Raw genomic sequence first — 15,625 nt, 5'->3', positions numbered from 1 at the left:
GACTACAAATATGAGTACACTTACGAATGGACTTGTCAAGTCACGTGACTGAGCAAGTCCACAACTTACATCAATTTCAATGTTTAAAAAAAAACAAACAAAAATAAAATCCTGAGAAAAATTTGCCCCAGATCCAATAGAAATTCTAACAAAATATCTACAGTACTAGCTAAACATAGAGCATATTAAAATAGCATAGAATATGCACCAATAGGTTTTGTACCCACCATGAAGAAATCTTGCCACCATAGAAATCGATGAACTGGGCTACAAGGGAGAAACGAGCCTCTTCTGAGGACAAGGAAAATATGTACTCACTGAGATCCTCAAATAAAATTACTCTCAAAAGTTGTTCATCACCTTCTCTATCTGGTGTGTCATTTGTACGTGAAGCCCCTATCAGGAAAAAAAATAAAAGTACACTGAATTACTGAAGGAGTAAATGTAAATATGTAATTCAAGGAGTTTTTCATCATAGTTGTCAAGGCATTACCTAGGCATCCAAACTCTTTCTTGGGTCCAAGGCAACACGCCTTGTGACACTTTAACAGTTTACATTGAATTATGTTCATTGATTTATTTTTCGACGAATATGCTTATATTATATACCAATATCCTATACCCAAGGTACTAAAACTCGGAACTCGACCCTAGGAAAAACCGAGATCTCGGCCGAGTTGGTGCATTTTTTTTTTCCAACTCGAAACTTGGTTTCAATGGGTTATAGACCTAGTTTGGGTCTGAAACAAGGTACTCATCCTATTTTAGGCCATTTAAACACAATGGCACTATCAGATTTTGCAAAAACAAAATCCAAATAGGAGTTCCACTTAGTGGGAAACTAGGACAGGCACAAGACAAACACTTTTTTTTTTCTTTATAACACAAGACAAACACTTATTTATGCTTGATATCATTTAAGTAAAGCTTTGTTTTGAAAGCTTTCCAACAAGTCCAAGATTGTTTAAATCTGATTTATATTGTTTAAAGTGTGCGCGAATTCTGTCAAAATCGCTCTGAATGAAAATATTTTTTTGGACATCAAAAGAAATGAATATTTTACCGCACTTTTGGTTTTTAGCAATGTTTTACCATATTAAGATTTATGGAATTTTAGATTTGAGAAAAACCCCAACATTAGAAAGTTGAAAATTGCACCTACCGCTGAAAATCCAGCTTTTGTTCTTGAACTGGGGGGTTGACTTTTTTTCCTTTTGGAATTTGATTTTTTAACTATTTTTATTGGATTCAAATAAGGGGATATTTGCTTATTTATGAGTAATATCGTTAGTTAATGAAATACAATTCATTTACTTAAATGATATTAGGCATAAATAAGTGTTTGTCTTGATTTCTGGCATAAATAAGTGTCTGTATACCAAGGTTTACATAGATCGGTGTTTGTATACATAGATTTCTCAACGAGATCTCGAGATCTGGCACTCAGATAAAGGAGTTTGGGTTGAGATTCTCGAGATCTCACGAGTTTTAGAACTATGCCTATACCTTGTTTATTATATGTTGATCTTCTCATATTAGGTATTTACTAGCATGATTATAACATATTGCATTAATATGGATTCTATGTTGTATATAAGCATAATTATATAAATTATCATTGCTATATTACATATAATCATATAATGCACACGCCTATGTGGCCTAGGAAATGCCTAGGAGGGCACCTTGTCGCCTAGACACCCCTCCAACGCCTTAGATCACATAGTCGCCTTGGGAGCTATGGTTTTTCATGTCTGCAGAATGTTAAGCTTCTATACTGGTATACGAATAAACATTAGAAAAATAAATGGATACAATCTAACATGAAAACAGATGCAACCATCAATAGACAAAGAAAGAAGGAGGCACCATATTTTTCACGCACAGGCATCCATTGCTCAGAATCTCTTGATAGTTCTTCTTCTGACCATCTAGTCCAGGTAGCTGCATCTTTAATCTCGCCCTCAGCTCCATTATCAACATCAATTCCTAGCTTCTTTAGCAAATCTTCAATATCATCTTCCTGCTTGACATCTTCTGTCTCAAATTCCTCTCCAGCATCATTAACACCCACAGCATCTTCTACAAAATCATCTGAATCTTTACTAGTCACATTAATTTTTGATAGTGGTTCTGACCAACCTGTCCAACCACCTTCTTCATTTTCTTGAGCCGACTCCTCAGCAATAATTTTCTGTCTATTTTCCTCCTCTTTTTCCAGCCAAGTAGACCACCCAAGGGCACCTTCTTCTCCAACCCTTGCACCTTCACTGTTCCAGAAGTGTTCAAATAGTCTTTGTTTACTTTGTTCTGTGAGAAGTAAAGAAGGACAAAACAAGCTGTACTCAATTTCAGCTTGAAATAATGCAGTTGCTAATTCTTGGTAGCCCGCCTGCCATTCAAACCTACAAAGGCTGACAAATATGTCAACTAGACCATGTTCTAGTTGAACAACAGAAGAATCAACCGACAGAGGTTTAACAGTTTGATGGACCTGCATCAAACAAACCACAATAAGACAACTTAGCTTGAATGATAAAATATTCCAGACTCTCCAGTTCCAACCATATAAAGTATAAACAGATATGAGTAACAATCTATTAATTACACTAGTTTAAAATCTCAAAACAAGATACAGAAAAGGAAATGGAGAATCACAATTTGCTTCCTAGACCACCGAAGTTTTTTATTTTTTAATTGGGTTGTCAACATGTTCTACATCCACAGAATTCACAGGGATTCAATACTCAATTTACATGATTACATCAGAATGGGATAACAATTTTTGGAGGGTGGGAGGGGGATCAGAGATAGCATTATTATTGTTGATTATTTTGATAAATGCTTATTGTTATGATTTTTCCCACATAATACTCTAAGATCATGAATTATAAAATTGAAAAATTCAGTCAAAAATCAAAACCACACTCAAAAAACATTCAAGTTTTAGCCTTCATTGATATCAGATCCAATAACATCAAAAACTAATTCAGGCACAAATTCAAAACTTAATTCCTTGCAGGGATTTATGCATACAACAAACAACAAACTCAGCCTTATCCCAACTTAATGGGGTTGGCTACATGGATCCAAACAAAACAAGGTAGGAAAAAAGAATGAAGAGATGGGGAAAGGGGTAAGAGAAGAAAAATGAAAAAAGACAAGAAAAAAATGGGAAATAAAGGAAAAATGAAAGATGAAAGCAAGAGGAAAAGGCACAGCCCAGCAAGTCAGGAGGATCTCAGCTAAATGGGATCTGCTACATGGATCCTTGCCCTCCAATAGGCCCTATCCAAGGTCATACTTGGAACAAGCCCTAGACTATGCATGTCCTTCCTTACAACTTTTCCTATGGTCATTTTAGGCCTGCCCCAAGCTCTTTTAGCTCTTTCAATCGGAATCATATCACTTCTCCTTACTGAGACGCCCCTAAGCCTCAGTTGGATATGACCATACCACCTTAAACGACTCTCTCGAAGCTTGTCATTGATCGGGGCACCTCCCAAATCAGCTCTAATACGATCATTCCTTACTTTATCCTTCTTAGTTTTTCCGCACATCCATCTTAACATCCTCATCTCTACTACACAAAGCTTCTCAATAAGATACTTCTTAACCACCCAACATTCCGCCCCATACAACATAGCTAGTCGTACAACAGTCCTATAGAATTTTCTTTTAAGCTTTAAAGGAATACATCAGTCGCACAACACACTAGATGCACCTCTCCACTTCATCCATCCCACTTTAATTTTGTGTGAAACATCTTCCTCTATGTCACCTTCTTTATTTAAGATTCACCCAAGATAGTTAAAATAGTTACTTTGCGGTATCACTCTTTCCGCAATTCGCACCATGTCAGTATCCATCATAGTATGATTAAAATTACACATCATATACTCCATCTTCGTTCTACTAATCTTAAAGCCACTTGTTTCCAAGGTTGATCTCCAAAGCTCTAGCTTAGCGTTAATCCCTGCTTTTGTCTCATCCACCAATCCAAGGTTGATCTCCATGCAGGGATGATGCAGATTCATCACCGAAATAAGCTTGTTTTATTAGGAATAAGTCTAGGACTGGGTTATATACATGTTGGGCCTTTGATCCTATGGGTTTTCAATGTAATAGACCACTTTTATGGGCCTAAAATATGGACAATTAGGTTGCATACGGGATTAATTGTTTTAGTTCCATACTTAGTTTCATCTTGGTGTTTTTATTCATAAATTGAACCGGTTCAACCAATGGTTCAATTTAAGTGATCTTAGTAGTATTCTTTTAAGCGTTTAGTGGGGTTGGATTAGGACTCTGTTTTGAGTCTATTTCAGTTTCTTAGTCAGTCTAAGTAACCTGATGGGTTAAGGATTGGGTTAGGCCTTTCCTTTTAGTGTAAGGGTCTATTTTTTAGTCTTTTATAAGGTTGTAAGGTGGGCAAGTATGGTACAAGAATTTTGATATTAGTGAAAAGTTTTTGCTGCTCTTCTTCTCCATTGAAGATTTTTGTCTTGTGTTTGATCAAGGCTGGTGGGATCGGTGTTTGATCCGATTGACTTTTTGCGGTGGGAAGCCTAGGTGGTTCGTTGATGGGATTGGTGTTTGATCTAATCGACACATTACGGTGTGAAGCCCAAGTGGTTCTGAAGCTCTCCTTCAAGTTCAAGATCAAGATTCAAGATATATTCATCCTCTAACCAACTGAGTTGCCCTTGCAACGACAGTAAGTTTGATCCATCCCATCAATACCCATTCTTTTCCAAATCTTCCAAACCACCCCAAAACCCTAATTTTCCCACCCATCTCTTGAAACCATCCCATCTCCCAAAATTCTTAACAACCCATTCAGCTAAAATCACCTTCACATAATTGGATCGAGTATCCTCCTACCCAATTGGAATACTCGAACCAAGCTGTTTCCCATTACCCCATTCAAACCACAACATCCCACCTATTTTTGGAGATCATCCCATTACCCAAATTCTTCACAGACCAATCCAACCATCAGAAGCCCACCATACCTGAATCGAATTTCATTCCCTAAACTAGGAATAATCGATCCAAACCCTAGCCCCAAATTCCCATCCTAAACCCTGGATCCCCCTTTTTTCCTCTTTTCCAAAACCCGAAACCCTAAACCTAAGTTGCTGCCCATTCAAATTTACACACTTCCATCCATTAAAACATCTCAAGACCTTCACTGATAGACTCCCCTACCTTGACTTGACATAATCCTGACATCAAACCCTAACCCTAATTTCATCAAAAACCTATTTTTGACCTAGCCGATTCACCAGTTCATATCAGATCCTGGTTTACTGGCTCCTAGTTGGTCTTCTATCAATCTAGGACTACATCAAGGGATTTATGCATGCATAAAAATTCTTTACCCGTTGTATGCTGGTAGAGTTGTAACTACAAAAATATTTATATAACGAATGGGCAACTCAATGTAATCTGGTTTTTTTTTTAAATTATTGGGTAAATACTTAACCTAGAATGTATATGATTCAAGCACCATTGAGGACCTTGATTTTCTCTGGTTTTGGGACAGAGGCACTTTAATCGCTCCATAAATTGGACCCAATTTGGAGCCCAAGATGACAAGATCCAAGGCTTCTGTTCCAGCAAGCCCAAACCCAAACCCAAACCAAGCCAGTTGTGGCCAAAGAAATCCTTATAATAGACCACGCCTGTGGGAATGTGAATCTGTTACCTGCTGGGGGGTTTTATGTAACTTTATTATTAAAGGAATAGTCAAGCTGGTCAGCTGCATGTATTAATTGAGTACCGCATTTAGCTTTATAATTAAAGAGGAATCAAGAATCAACCAATAACCAAAGATTGAAGTTGAGAGAGAGAGAGAGAGAAAGCTGATGGAAGGAGAAGAGAAGGAATTACTGAACCACGACAGATCAGAATGGATCTATCGTGGTTTGCCAATGTTCTTTTTATGACAGCAAAAGAAAAACAGCATACTCCTAGTAGGATTCTAAGAGTACACCTTTGTACAAGTCTAACACAAACAAGACTAACACTAATTACATACCAACTAGAAACAAAAGACAGAAGTATCACAACATACGTCAACTCTATCACGATAGGGACACTCCCCCCATCGTGATCATCAACACAACCCAATACCGCAAGGAGAACTTAACACTCCCCCTCAAGCTGAATCATACAAATCACTCATGCCCAGCTTGGAACAGTTTTTCAGAAAAGCAGGACGAAACAAAGGCTTAGTAAAAAATATCACCCAGCTGATCAGCAGAACTAACAAACAGAGTAACAATCAACTTCCTCAAATCTGCATCCGGCTCAAAGTGACAATCGACTTCAATGTATATTATCCGTTCATGAAACACCGGCTTACTGGCAATATAGCTAGCAGCTTGATTATCACAAAACATCTTCGTAGGCTTAGTAGCTGGAAAACCCAACTCTTGAAGTAATGATTTCAACCGCATCAATTTAGCTGCAGTATGAGCCATAGCCCTATACTCAGCCTCGGCACTGGATCTAGCCACTGTCGTTTGCTTCTTGTTTCTCCATGTGATAAGATTGCCACCCACAAATGTGCAATAACCTGTGATAGATCACCCATCACTGTCAAAACCAGCCCAGTCTACATCAAAAAATCCGACCAGATCAATATGCTAATGTGGACATTAGATGAGTCCCTTTTCTTGAGCCCCCCTTCAGATACCTTAAGATACGACACATTGGCTCCCAGTGAATCTTCGTAGGTAATTGCATAAACTGGCTGATAACACTGACAGCAAAGGATATATCAGGTCCAGTAACAACCAGATAAATGAGTTTTCCAACTAATTTCTTGTACTGGTGCTTGTTCTCAAATTCCTCACCATCATTTGTCCCAAACTTCTGGAGTGGATCCATAAGAGTATCAAAAGGTTGAGAAGCAAGCATACCCGTCTCAGATAAGAGGTCTAACATATATTTTCTCTGTGATAGACTAATATCTTTCTTACTCCATAGTACTTCAATACCAAGAAAATACCTAAGGGCACCCAAGTATTCATCTAAAAAAGCTGATGGAGATAAAATTTTACCTCTGTAATCCCAGATGCATCATCCCAAGATTATGATAGTGTTATCAACATACAAAACAAAAACTACCACTCTAGAGTCTTGGCGCTGAACAAAAACAGAGTGATCAGAATAACAATGTTTGAATCCACACCAAGTAACAATTGAGCTAAATTTGTCAAACCAGGATCTAGGTGATTCTTTAAACCATAAATTGCCTTGTGTAGCTTGCAGACTTTGTGAGAATTCTCCCCTTGAACAACAGACTCTAGAGATTGCTCCATATACAATTTTTCATCATATAAAAAGGCATTCTTGATATCCAACTGATATAAAGGCCAGTCTAAATTCACAGCTAAAGAGATAAGAACACACACCGAATTAAGACGAGCAACAGGGTAGAAGGAATCAAAGTAATCCACACCATAAGTCTGAGTATAACCCTTCACAACCAACTGGGCCTTGAGCCATTGAACTAAGCCATCTAGATTATAATTAATTATGTATACCTAGCGACACCGCACAAGATCTTTACTTGGAGGCAAATCCACCAAGGTCCATATCTGTCGAGATATTAAGGCATCCATTTCTATTTCCATAGCCATTTTCCACCTAGGTTGAGATAGAGCCACATGATGATTTGTAGGAATGGAGTTAATAGACAAGAAAAGACAAACTTATGCAACTGAGATGGAAGGAGTTATATAGAAACAAAGCTTTCAATAGAGTAAGCAGTCATGGATCTCTGAGTACAAGAACGAGTACCTTTGCAAAGAGCAACAAGTAAATCAATAGAGGGAGAGGAAGTAAGAGCTTCAGCTAGAGGTTCCGACTGTGTAGTAGGTTGTACAGTAGAAGGAACTGAAGAAGGCAGCACTGTCTTCTTACGCCAGTGATACACTTTCAGTGGTGCAAACAGAGTAGTGGCCGGAGCATAAAAAACAAAGGCACAAGTACAGAAAGTGGAAGAGCACGACCTGTATCTGTATCTATAGAAGAGCTAGGTGCGGGAAGGGAAAAATGCTTAGTATTTTCAAAAAAATGTAATATCGGCAGTGACAAACTGTCGATGAGTAAGAGGATCATAACCTCGTACCCTTTCTGCTTTGGGAGACTACTTATCAACCCATGGTTGCAAAATATGAACAAAATACACATAGCCAAAAACTCGTGGTGGGCAAAGCAAATGAGGGAGTTTTTGAAAACAAAACCAAGAAAGAAGAATAGTTAGCTAGCACAAAAGAGGGCATGTGGTTTATCAAGTAACAAATGATGAGAATGGCATCACACCAAAAATTTTTGGGCTTATGTATATGGATCATGAGGGATCTAGCAATCTCCAATAAATGTCTATTTTTCCGTTCAAAAAATTCATTTTGTTGGGGGCATTAGAGCAACTTGTTTGATGAATCATACCATAAGCTGAACAAAAGTTTGAAATTTCATGCTGAGTATATTCAAGAGCATTATCAAATCGAAAGACTTTAATGGAAACATCACACTGAGTCTTCATTTCATTATAAAGTCTTTAAAAACAGAAAGAAACTCTGAACAATCTTTCAACAAATATACCCAAGTAAGCCAAGAATGATTTTCCACAAAAGTAACAAAGTATGAAAAACCTAACCTAATTTTTTACATGAAAGGGACCTCAGATTTTAGAATGAACTAAGGAAAAATTGAAAATAAAGGCAAACTTCTAGGCATACTACAAGCAGGGAAGGATGACCAATGATGCTTCTGGAGTTCAAAGACTTCACACTCAAGGCGAGACACAGATTTGCAACTAGGTACCATATGCTGAAGTTTGGAAAAGGAGAGATGCCCCAGTCGAAAATTTCATTGAAGAAGAGAAAAGACACCAATAGTAGTAGTAGCAGCAACAATAGAGAGACCAGTTCAATTCAGATAGTAGAGTCCAACCTGCTCAAGCCCTCCCCCAATCGTCCTCCTTATCTGAAGGTCTTGAAATACATATTAAGAAGGATAGAAGGTGACAAAGCAGTTAAGAGATTTAGTACGTTGACTGACAGAAGACTTGACGGTAATTGAGGTACATGAAGAATAGAAGGGAAGGCAGAAATGTGGCTTCATGCCTCATAGTACCTGTGGAGGTTTCTAAGTCCATAGTTGCATACATGATTGGAAGGAATTGAAGGAAGAAAAGGTGCGGATAGACTTTAAGGAGGCAGTTAATGCAACCTATCTAGGAAGTGGGATGATAGGGATGATGACAATGAGATCTTGTATATGTGCCTGATGATATACAGAAAAACGCAGAGGCTAGAGATTTTCGACGGACACAGGCAAGGAGCAGATGCACTTTTCATGAGGAGCAGGATAGACACAGAACCTCTATGAGAGGAGGTGGTCCATTTGGAGTAGGTGGTAGTGGTAGATTGGTAGTGGATTTGCACAGCCACAAGGGAGGAGGCAGCCTATGTTGCCCTTCAGGAGATCACAAGGTACAAGGACAGCTCCACCTCCATTGGTCCACCACGAGAGGACCATGTATTAGAGCAGGATCCCTACATCTATGGGAAAAAAGGCAACAAGCAGCGTAAACTGAAGGGGATGTAGGGTAATGTGAGGGGGATGGTTGAGGAGGCTGTGTCTAAGTGGTTCAATCAGCACCCCAACAAACGCCACTACAAGGCCCCATTATCAGACGATGTTAGATGCGGTTACTGAGGTTGGCCCAGGGGTCAAGGAGCCCACCGCATTCTAGGTGATGAATGTGTATTTGCCTCAACGTAAAAAGAAGCTTCAGGAGTATATAGATGACCTAAAGGGGATGTGGGAGAGCTATAGGGTGGCGATAATGTGTGATGATTGGACTGAGCCCACGAGAAAGTCCATCAACTTAATGGTTTACTGTGATGGAAGGACAGTATTTCTAAAATTTGTGGATGCAAAATACATTTATAAGTTATTGAAGGAGGTAGTTGGAGAGGTGGGTCTGGAGAACGTTGTCCAAGTTGTGACGGACAATGGAAGCAACTTCAAGAAAGTTGATTACAAGTCGATGAATAACAGTAAGTACCGGCTCTTTTGGACCCCTTGTGCAGCCCATTGCATTGATGTTGAAGGGCATGGGGAATGTAAAATTGGTGCATAGTGTGGTTGAGAGAGAGAGATAGGTGAGGAGCACTTTTGTCCATCACCATGGGTTTACACTGAACCTTCTAAGGGAGAAGTGTGAGGGGGACTTGGTTAGGCCCGGCGTCACCAAAGTCCCCACAAACTATGTTGCACTAAAGAGCTTTAAGGCAAAGAAGGCCAGACTCAGATCTATGTCTGCATCTGAGGAGTGGTTTGGGTGGAGGGAGTCGTGTTCCCCTAGCAGTAGGACGGTAAAGGCAAGTAGGTAACCATTGCATCTGAGGAGTTTTGGGCTCAATTGAGTAAGATGGTGAAAGTTTTAGGCCCAGTTGTCTCGGTCTTGAGGATGATGGACTCTACTTTCAAGCTCAGGATGCCACAATTGTATGTTGTTGTGTACATGATGAAGGACCACGTCTATAATGCAATTCCACGTGGCAATAGGACCTTCTTGAAGATTATTAAGGACCGCTAAGAGCTTCAACTTATGCATCCATTGCATAAGGCTAGTGAGTGTTTTTTTATATTGTCTAATTCACATTACATTTTATTATTTATAGAATATATTAATATACATTGACAATATCTATATCTAAATTTTCAGCATACTATCTAAACCCCAAGTATCAATATAGCCATAAACTTGAGATGAATCCAGACCTTCTAGAAGCGAGTGGTTGCCAAGTTGGAGCCAAGTAGTACACAACAAGCTTTGTGCAACAATGAGGTGAGTTTTGTAGCTCTTTATGAATATAATAAGATATTATTCTGAATGAGTTCCTAGAATTAACAATTTTCCAAACGGGTGTAGATTAAAAGTTTCAAGGATGGTTTGGGGAGTTTTGCAGCCCCCGCCACCACTGTTGACAAAGCAATTTTTTATGTTGGTGTGCAATTCAGTACTTTATTCTCTTACTTGCATCTGTATTAGAACTTGTGAAATGCAAATAACATGTCTTGTTGTAATGCAAATGAATGGTGGCTGTCGTATGGGGGTATGACAAAACATTCGAGGAAGATAACAATCAAGGTCTGTTCCGCCTTCGGCTGTGAGCAAAACTGGATACATTTTCGCTCATCTACTCAAAGGGGCACAATCGATTAGGTTCCCCAAGTCTCACTAACTTGTTGTATGAGCATTACAATACGAGGCTGAAAATGCAGCACATATGCTTGGGTATGGCGAATGACACTAACCAGATCAAGCTCGCCGACATTTCAAGATCGAGCCAGATGATGAGGATCCCTTGGTGGAGTGGGTAAGGGATAGAGGTGACTAGTGATGGATCAACCAAGGGGGAGGCCTAACCCCCAGATAGCCAGTCAAATAAGTGTTGGCGTGGATTTACATGGTTTCAAAGAGTCAGTTACACTCACAAACACCCCGAGCGTTCGAGCCCGTACTTGACAGGGATGATGAGGAGGACCCTAACTGGTAAACTTCCTTAAGTGGTCAAACTCACATAGCTAACCATCTACTCATGGAGGTGATAGTGACGATGATGGTGGTGGTGGTGGCCAGTCGGGGAAGATGATGATGAGGGTGGTGATGGGGGTAGTGATACATATGGTGGACTTTGAGAGCCGTATGACCAGGCAGAGGAGGTGCAAGAGCCGAAGCCGATTCAATTCACTGGGGAGACCCAGTTTGAGCATGCCACACAAGATACAGATCACGTTGCACGTCCATCCTCCTTACGTGCAGGCTACACGAGAGGGCCTCGTCACCGGTTCCAACCAGATGAGCAAGCTGATTTAGGGAGAGGGGAGGAAGTGGGCACTGGCATGCCCCATCCTTTACACGAGAGAGTAGTTGGTCGGAGTTCAGTGCATATGGTCATTTCACTAGCATGGGGGAACATGCATCTTCTTCACCAGTTCTTAGATTTGACTACGACGCCCCTCACAGGGACATACTAGATCGTCCTTGGTCTACAGCTTCTCCAACCCAACCACCAGCCATACATGCTGCCAACACCATCTTTTGAAAGTGGCTCAGTGGCTGGTTCTTCACATTACGATGACCTATACCTTAAGATAGGTTACCTCTAGTATGTTGATGAGGCTGTTTATAGGGCAGCTGTTGAGGACTACGTTCGTTTCTTCTCGCACATTATGACGCCGCATGCATTTGTCATGCAGTGGGAGGAAAATGCAGGTCAGCTCCATCGAACCTTGAGTGGACTTGATCCAGCACGTCATAGTTTATATCAATAGATAGCCATAGTATTGTATTGTTGGGACTTGGCCACTTGGGGGACTTGGCCACTTGGGTGTCTATGTATTGTGAATTGTACTTTATAGTTCACTAGTTTGTACTTTAACTATTTCTTAAATAATTTATCAATATTATGTTCCTTCATCCATGGTTGCATAATTTACTCATTTTACTTGCCTATTCTATCTTCTAGTACTAAAACAATGTGTAGAATAGGCAATATTACATAAGGTATACAATACTGTTCCATGTTAGTTGAGACTATATAGTCTCGGTATTAGTTAGGGGTAGTGTAGGCATTATGCTTTATTTTCTGTTTTCTTATTTTCCTATTGTGCCCCTTGGTTCTTTAAGTGAATATACATTGAATGGAGTGGAAGCTCCAACACTAAGTTGAAACTCCTAAGGTTACACAAGCATATCTATTCTCATTGTTCTCTTCTTCTACTCTTCTTCTTTTCTCTCACATTATTACTTACATGGTATCAGAGCAAGATCTCTATTCTCTAGGTACTGCTACAGCTTTCCTAGTTCTTGTCTCCTCCTTTTCAAGGTTTCAATCATCATTGATTGATTCATATCAGTTCAAGCTTTGAGAGTTCCTTCGATTTTTGTTTGAAAGGGGTGCAGCACCCTATGCGAAGAATGCATTCAAGAGCTTAGAGATCAAGTTTTATCAATGTTTGAGATCCATTTTTTTTTTTTTTTTTGGGAGTAGATTGGAGATGGATTTTTTGCCATGGTTTTGGATCGACTTTTGCAGCAGGTTCTTGAAATCGATTTTATCAGGGTTTTTGGAGATCAACTTTTTCAGCAAAGTGTTTGGAGATCGATTCTTCATTAAGTTAGAAGTTGGATATTGATTTTGCTTCAGGGTTTTGAGATCGACTTTTTCAGGATTTTGGCTTTCTCGCTGATTCATTGGTACGTATTGCAACTTCATTCCCTTTTCTGTGATTGTGCAAGATGCCTGAACCATCAAAGAATGTAATTACTGAGGTTGTGTCTTCGTCCTCCAACCGTATTACTGAAAAGAAAGTTAGAAGGAATCAGCAACTTTTAACAATGGAAGAAAATTGGTAAGTTGGTGTTGATTGGTCGTGACCAACAGGACCATTTAACGAAGACAACCTGCTAATGATGCATCGTGGGATACCATTGATGCACGTATTTTGGGACAATTGCTGAACTCTAGGGAAAATCAGATTGTTGATTTGGTGACCCATATTGATATAGTTAAGGAGTTATAGGAATATCTGAATGTTTTGTACTCTGGACAGAACAACTTGTCTCGTATCTATGAGTTGTCTCAGGAGTTTTACAGGGCTGATCGAAAGGGTCGTTCCTTGACCCAATACTTTGCTGATTTCAAAAGGATGTATGAGGAGCTGAATTCCTTACTTCCCATCACTTCTGATGTACAACAGATGCAAAATCAACGAGAGCAACTCGCTGTTACGGGATTTCTGGGTGGTCTTGGGAAGGAATTTGATTCCGTTCGCTCCCAGATACTTGGTGGCCATAAGGTAACCACACTTTCAGATATTTTTCACGAGATCTACGAGTTTCTCGTGAGACTTCTCATGATTCCACTGTTGTGGATAATTCAGCTTTGGCTTCTTTTAAGCCTAACTGTGGGCCTAGTAGTGGGACAGGGACCGGTGGTAGTCGTGGTCGTGGGGCTGGTACTGGCAAAGCTCCTATTTCTGGTCCTCAGGCTGGTTCAGATTCTTCAGGATTGGTGAAGACTTGTCACCATTGTGGTCGCACAGGACATATCCAACGCTTTTGTTGGAAACTTCATGGCAAACCACCACAACAAGAAGTTGCTAATTCCGCTGCTACTATTGATTTCGCTGCAACATCATCTCCACAGTCTGAGGATAAGACAGTGAAGATGTCTGATGAGGATTATGCATGCTTTACCCAGTTTAAGATTTCTCAATCTTCCCAGCCTCCTACTGCTTACATTTGTTCAAATAGGTAATGCCATTGCATGCCTTTCGACTCTTTCCCGCCCTTGGCTTATTGATTCAGGTGCATCGTACCATATGACTGGGGTCGCAGGTATAGTTTCCTCCTTTTGTGCATCATCTTCTAGTATTGCCTTAGCTGACGGCTCTTTACCTAAAGTAACTGGTACAAGCATTGTTCATGCCACTCCTTTATCTTTTGTTCTTTATTTGCCTGAGTTTCCTTTTAACCTTTTGTTTGTTAATAAGTTTACCAAAACTTAGAATTGTTTTGTAACCTTTTTCTCTGATTCCTGTATCTTTCAACACCTTACGACAAAGAAAACGATTGGTAGAGGTCGTGAATCGGGGGGGGGGGGGGTGGGGGGTTGTACCTACTCGAGGATACTTCGTCTATGGCGTGTTCAAGTGCGGCATCACCTCACCAAGTCCATTGTCGTTTGGGTCATCCATCGTTGCAGAGTTTAAGGCTTTTAAATTCCCGTTTTCAGTCTATTTCTAGTTTAAATTGTGAGTAATGTTAGTTTGGGAACCTTCACCATGTAAGCTATCCCCCTAGAGTCAATCAACGGTCTGATCAACCTGTTGCTTTAGTCCATTCAGATGTATTGGGTCCTTGTCCAGTTGTATCTAAATTGGGCTTTCGTTATTTTGTACTTTTGTTGATGACTATTCCAGAATTACTTGTTTTTTTTAATGAAAAAACATTCAGAGTTGTTCTCTATTTTATGTGCTTTTGTGAATGAAGTTAAGACTCAGTTTAATACTCCTTTGCATATTCTTCATAGCGATAATGCTAAAAAATACTTTTCTGAACCCTTTACAACTTTTTTGGTTCAGCATGGCATTATTCATCAGTCCTCCTGTGCCGGCACCCCACAACAAAATGGTGTGGCAGAAAGAAAGAATCGACATTTAATAGAAGTCACACGGTCTCTTTTATTTGAGATCAATGTGACCAAACCTTTTTAAGCTGATGTTGTTGTAACTGCGTGTTATCTCATTAACCGCATGCCTTCCTCTGTTTTACATAGTGGTATACCCCATTCTTTGTTATTTCCTTCTGATCCTTTATTTGCCTAACCACCACGTGTCTTTGGTAGTGTTTGTTTCATTCGTGATCATCGTTCATTTCTAAGTTGGATCCCAAAGCTCTTAAATGCATCTTTGTTGGCTATTCTCGTACTCAAAAGGGTTATCGTTGTTATTCATTTGAATTACAAAAATATTTTGTCACAACTGATGTTCCTTCTTTGAGTCCACCCCTTATTTTGATTCCTCTTTT

General features: G+C 39.7%; 1 protein-coding gene across 1 annotated transcript in view; it reads right to left on the bottom strand.

Moving 5' to 3' along the window:
• Nucleotides 1-15,625, bottom strand: part of LOC122668135 (nuclear exosome regulator NRDE2) — a 93,495-nt gene that overhangs the window by 68,495 nt on the left and 9,375 nt on the right. Inside the window, exons 3-4 of the mRNA XM_043864715.1 lie at nucleotides 1,870-2,494; nucleotides 228-396 (exon numbers count right to left, since the gene is read on the bottom strand). Coding sequence (XP_043720650.1) covers nucleotides 228-396; nucleotides 1,870-2,494 — 794 coding nt within the window. The remainder of the gene's footprint in view (nucleotides 1-227; nucleotides 397-1,869; nucleotides 2,495-15,625) is intronic.

Source organism: Telopea speciosissima, chromosome 7 (assembly GCF_018873765.1).
Source record: "Telopea speciosissima isolate NSW1024214 ecotype Mountain lineage chromosome 7, Tspe_v1, whole genome shotgun sequence".
Taxonomy (NCBI): domain Eukaryota; kingdom Viridiplantae; phylum Streptophyta; class Magnoliopsida; order Proteales; family Proteaceae; genus Telopea; species Telopea speciosissima.
The sequence above is the reverse complement of the archived record's forward strand: the minus strand, read 5'-3'. Positions and strand labels throughout refer to the sequence as shown.